The sequence below is a fragment of the Camelus bactrianus genome, chromosome 2 (assembly GCF_048773025.1).
Source record: "Camelus bactrianus isolate YW-2024 breed Bactrian camel chromosome 2, ASM4877302v1, whole genome shotgun sequence".
In the NCBI taxonomy this organism is placed as follows: domain Eukaryota; kingdom Metazoa; phylum Chordata; class Mammalia; order Artiodactyla; family Camelidae; genus Camelus; species Camelus bactrianus.
The window spans coordinates 117,364,100-117,370,099 of NC_133540.1; the positions used below are offsets into that span (position 1 = coordinate 117,364,100).

Consider the following 6,000-nt stretch of genomic DNA (forward strand, 5'->3'; position numbering starts at 1 on the left):
GCCTCCCGTGGGACACTGTGCTCAGCGGGGCTTTGAACCTGTGAGACTCGCTGCCAGCTGCCTTTGCAAAAGCAGCACCAGAGGCGGACTCAATACCGCATTGCTGCTGCTGACTTCCAGCAGCTTAAAAAAAAAATCAGCCCAGTACCCTGCAGACCCTGCTGGCTCTTCTGCAGCACGGAAGAGAAACCACCGCATTGCTCAGCGTAGAACATCGCGGGGTAGACTTAAGGGCGGGGAAGTGAGTGCCGTCTAGAGGCTCAGCCGAGGGCGGAGTGTCAGGGGGGAGAGGGAAGGCGTCCCGAGTGCAGGGAACCGCGACGAAGCAGCTGCCGGGGCGCCGGCGTCTGGGCACCCGGCTCGGCATCCCACACTGGCCGCGGCCGTCGAACAGCAGGCGGCCCCGCAGGAGTGCGGGCCCTTCCCGGGGATGGGGGTCCCGCAGCGCCCAGCCGAGCCCCGCCCTTCGCCCTCCCGGCCCTCACCTGTCATAAGCGCCGGGCCGTCGCCCGCCGCCGCGGCGTGAGTGGAGGCGGCCGCCGCGGTAGAGCCCGCCGCCCGCCGCCCGCGGAGGTGCCTGGGCACCAGCTCGCATCCGTCCGCCGCGCCGGCCACCAGCAGCCCGAGCACCAGCAGCGCAGCCCAGCGACGCCGCCGCAGCCAGCCCGAGGCCGGGCCGGGCGTCGTGGCGGGATGAGGACGCGGAGGAGGAGCGGGGGGAAAGCGCGGCGGCGCCCCGGCCACCGGCCACTCGCCCGCTCCGCGAGGCGCCGCCACCGCCGCCTGTGACTCCTCGGGCCGCCCCCGCCGCCTCAGACTCGAGCTCCTGCGGGGCGCCAGCCTGGTCGCGTCGGCACCGGCGGCCTCCGGAGCTCGGGTCCCGGCTGCGTTCATTGGTTCCGGTTATTTAAAAAAAAAAAAAAAAGGTGAGGAGCAAAAAGGTACGGCGTCTTCAGGCCGCGCGCCACACCCGCGGTGCTGCGGCAGCGAGACCGGGATCCGCTGCTCTGGCGCCTCCAAACACCAGTCCCAGCGCCCGCGCCGCCGCCGCCGCCGCCGCCGCCACCGCCGCGGCGCATCCCCCCGCCCCCTCCGGCCCGCGCCCGTCGTAGTACCACGCTCGGCCCGGACGCCTCCTCCCCTCACACATTCGCTCGCATAGCAATCCCCCGCCTCCTTCAGCCTCTCCAACGCGCAGGCGCGGTGCTGCTGCACTGGGCCTGCGCGGCTTTGAAGCCCCGCCCCCCGGGGGCGTTCCTCGGAGGACCCGAGAGCCTTGAGGAGGTTTCTAAGGCTTTCGCGGAGCAGCGAAGATAGGGGGTGGGAGGAAAGACGGGCATGCCCCCCTCCCCCATTCACGCCCCCACAGCTACTCAGGCGGCGGGGGAGGGGGAGCGGGAACGAAGGGGGCGGGGATAAGAATACGGATATCCCAAATCGTTTGGGCGAGTTTTAGCCCTGCAAACGGCAGCAAAAATAATTGCGTGGGTTAGAAAACCTTGTAATCAGAAAAGCGGCGTCTCCAGAATTTCGGTATCGGTGGGGCTTAATAAGAGGCTAGCAGTGTGGAAGTGGAGGTTAGCACAGCGTAGGGTTTTACTTATTAAACACTTAAAGATCTTGCTACGTGCCAGTGTGCCAGGCAGTGTCCTAAGCGCTTTACAAATTTACACATTATAATTCTAGAAGTTAGGTGGGTGGTACCGTTTTCATACCCATTTTACAAAAGAGGACGCTAAAGCCGAAAAATGTCATTACTTGCCCCCCAGGTTCCAAAGCTAGTAAATGAGAGGCAGGTTAGTTGTAGCACCACTGAATGTAAACATTGAAAAGGATTTGCTCTAGCCTCCGACCCTCCTGTATTTAAACTTTAGCTGAACTCAACACCTCCAGAACAGCACCCCACCCCATGGAGTCTTTGCTGTCAGCTGAATAGGTTGACAGAAAAACGTGGTTCAGACTGGATTTGGCTTCACCTACCTTGACTGAAGCACCCCCCCCCACACACACACACGCAGGCATTCTCTCTCCAGCGGCACAAAATTGTTAAAGATTTGCAATAGGGTTCTTAAGCACAAAAGTCCTGTTTGGTATTGGGTTCTATTGTTGGGTTAGGGTTTTGATTTGGTTTTTTATTGGTTTGTTTTCTCAAGTCAAGAAGATACTCAAGTTACACTCTCCCAAAGAATTTCTTAGGCAGCCTAGCCAACATAACTATGAATATCACTGCCTGTGGAAGGGCAGATGCACACTTCAGAAAAGAATTAAGAATTTCTTTGAGGCTAATCAATCTATCCACAATGATTTCTTGACAGACTTCTTGGGGCATGGTGTTTAGGTGGTATTTCTTTATAAGGCAACAGGGAGATTATATTTCCGCTGCTGAAAGGCACAGCAATCAAGTTACATATTTGCTGAATGTCCTCCTAAAGGAGATAGTTCTTCTAGAAAGCCAGCAAAATATAAAGGAATAACAGGCTTGTTTCTTGCTCTCCAGCAGGCAACATTTCATTCATTCAATATTAACTGAGTGCCTAGCATGTGCCAGGCAGAGTACTCAGTATTGGTGTTTCAAGGGGCATAAGAGAGACACTTGAAAAAAATCAAGTCAGTATTCAGAGATACAAGATAGAGAACACAGTTCCTGCCTCGGGAATCTTATAATCTTGCTTAGGAGATTAAAATGTACACCCATTAAACAATTAGAGGCTAAAGTAGTAGTTAATCAGTTGTTAAATTAGGCAGAGCAAACTGTTACAGCAGTAACAGCAGTATGAAACCACGAACAAATTAACAAATCACTGGGGCCAAGCCTCTTTAAACAAAGATGATATGGACTTTTTTCTTTCTTTTAAAGATAGATGCTGGCACTGAGAGGGTACTGGATTTGGGATTATGATTAAGTGTTTATTCCTCTCACTAGTGGAGCCACAAAGGAGTTGCAGAGATAAAGAACCTGAAAGCACTAAAGGGTCCCCTCCCAGGACAGGGTTCAGCAAGAAATCCTCCATCTAGTATCATCTTTGTCACGGGTACCAAGGTTTCCGACTGTTAAGTGAATGGCCAGAATGCACCTTCTTGCTGAACAAAGGTATAGTTATTACTCGGCATCTAGCATAAACCTAGATGCAGAAAAGAGAAAGTCTGTTGGTTTGGAACCGAATCCTATAGCTAGAATTACAGATGCTCCAATTTGCAAGGCAAACGTAAACACAAGGTTCCAGTTGAGGCAATCACTTCCCTTTCTTCTCAGGTTTCCTGTTCCACCTCTAAGCCTTTGCTTTCCCTTTCCTTGCCTCTCAAAAGCTGTCTTCTCTCCTTTTCTCTTGCCAAATCCTATTCAAAATCCACTTTGACTCCTTTTCCCTGACACTCCTACAGCTTGGTTTATACCTCTTAACGTCCAAACCTCACGATTTACCATTTATTTACAGAATGCTTTTATTGTCTAATTTTCACCCATTCATGACGTCAAGCATCTGATAAGCTTTGGAATCAGATAAATCTGGCGGAAACAACACCACTTTTGAGCTGTGCGACCTGTAGACAAGTTAATCTGTCCTAGGTTTCCAGACGGGAAACTGGGGACCTTGTAATAAAGTCAGCCTCATAGGGCTGTTGGTGGCGGCGGGAGACTGAAATAACAAGTCAGCCTTTGCAGGTGCCCGGCACACAGGTACGTTGTCATCCCTGGGAAGAACTGGCCCCCAGGCTCTGGGTGTGTATTTTGAGCGTGTTTCGGCTCAAGAAAAGAGTATCGCACTTTGCGTGGCGGTTTGATTTCATCTTCCGACAAATCCCTTACTCCGTGGGGCACGCCCAGCACAGACGCACACCAGGATCCGTGCAGCCGGCCCGTCCCCATCCCAGAAGCAAATCCGCCCTTCTCAAGAGTCCAGCTCCTTCCCCGTCTCCTTTTTCTCCCCCTGCTCCCCCAGCACGCCGCACAGCCCACGACGCCCCACCCTCTCCAACCCGGAGAACCGGATCTCGTCCTTCGCGCGAGGCCAGCAGCGCGCCTGCGCCGCCTGGCAGCCTCGCGCATGCCCGCTGTCTGCGGCCGCTTTTCCCCAGGTGAGCGAGCTCTCAGGCTCTGCGGTTCCGGGACGCCGCGCTCCGCTGCTCGCCCGGCTTCCGGCTCCCACGCCGTGGGCGGCGAGTCCCGGCGCCCGGCCGGCGCGCGGTGACGTCGCCGCGTGGGCGGGCTGGCGGGGGTGGGGCGTGGAGCGCGAGCTGGGGTGGAGGTGGAAGAGTGGGGAGCTCCAGCGTGTGGCCGAGAGGCGCTTGCTTGGTCCTGCGTCTCACACCGCCCACGGAGCCTTTCCGGTCCGCCTTTGACCCAGAGGACGGTTGCAAGTAGGATTTCTCGGCTTCGACCCCGGGCCCCTGGAATATTGGGTGCTGACTGAGCACTATCTGAAAGTTCGCTTGGTTTGCTCATCCTGGTTAAGCCCCTCGGAGAAATGCAAATCCTGTTGTGTACCAGCTCCTTGATGTTGTCCAGTTCATTCCCCACACAAGCTTTCAAGGGAATCGAGGTCCGGAGAACTTAGGAAACACGTCTAAACTGATACTGCTTATTTGATGGCCCCAGATCCAAACAGTGAAGCCTCCACATATAAATATGGTTCTCAAATTGTTGAATAAATGAAAGCACTAAAGAAAAAATGACTGTGAAAGTAACTCATTAGCAAGATTCTTTCTTCCTAAAGCCAATAAGGCATGGAATATTACCCATCTAGTTCAGTGAAGGTGGTATACCACATCATAACATTTTCTCCTTGAAAGGAGGAAGAAAGGCTCTTAAAAGAAAATCAAAAACTCTGAGACATTTTAATGTATTAATAAAAAGTTTTTAAAACCACCTAACAGAGCAAAAGCAAGTCAACTTTGCCCACATAAGCCAAGAGACTCAGGGGGTTTGTGGGGTCATTCCTTTTATTAAAGAGGATGTTTGCTCTGTTACTACTTAATTGGCGGTGTTACATGAACATGATCACATGATATCAGATAAGCACAGTTTCTGTAAAAAGAGGAGTAGAATTGTGATGGAGATAAAAGAAGAGATACAATTGAAAATGATGAGAATTGCTTCATGTACACACAGATACACAGATGATTCCTTCAGTAGTACCAACAATTATGAAAATGAAAAGGCAAATTATACAACAGATAAACCATGATATGCCTATGCTCCTGACAGCAAGTGACTGGAAAAGCGATTGAGGGAATGGAAAAACTTTGGAGTATGATGCAAGAGAATAAGCTTCTAAATCAGATGCCTACTACCCTAATCCCAAATCATTTAAAAAGATTTTTTTTTTTTTTAGAATTTAAAGCTTAGAATGATAAAATTTTTGCTTTCAGAAAAAGTATGATTCCATGGGCTCAAAGCGCCAGTCAAAAGTTTGTAACATCTGTGAGTTCTCAGACACAAAGCTGCTAAAAGTTTCAACACTTGAAGAATTTATCTAGGAGGGAATTACCTGCCCTCAATTTCAAAGTATACAGAATATGACCATTTTAGAAAGAGATGCCATAGAACGCACATGAACAAGGACAAGAAAAAGTAGACCAGTTTTAAAGTTTCAAAGGGTTACCCACTTTCCTCTCCTTTTGTGGAAAATTCATCTGGAAACTGCAAATTTAAGTCCCTTTCTCATTAAGTTTGAATGAATAAAAAACATGGTCATTAAGTACAGCCATTTGGAATCTAAACCCCTCATAAGGAGAGAATCCCCTGTATCTTGGTTCCAGGAAAGCCAGGTCCTCAGTGGAGGCTTATTTGAACTATGATGTCATTAAGAATATGGATTCTGGAGTTCACACAGCCATTTACTAACTGTGTGACTTTGGCCTTGTCACTAAACATCTTAACCTCAGTTTCCTCTTCTGTAAAAAGGTAATAATAATAGTACCTAGACAGGGTTGTAGCAAAGTGAAAATGGTTGTAAAGTTGCCTGGTGCATAATTAGCTATGATTATCTAAGCCCTTAAGAG

The 6,000-nt window shown here is 50.8% G+C and overlaps 1 protein-coding gene across 1 annotated transcript in view; it reads right to left on the reverse strand.

The window, feature by feature from the left end:
- The window catches only part of STIM2 (stromal interaction molecule 2), a 150,359-nt gene extending 149,291 nt beyond the window's left edge, over positions 1–1,068 (reverse strand). The window contains exon 1 of the mRNA XM_074349527.1: positions 486–1,068. Coding sequence (XP_074205628.1) covers positions 486–894 — 409 coding nt within the window. The 5' untranslated portion in view covers positions 895–1,068. The remainder of the gene's footprint in view (positions 1–485) is intronic.
- Between the last annotated feature and the right edge of the window lie 4,932 nt (positions 1,069–6,000).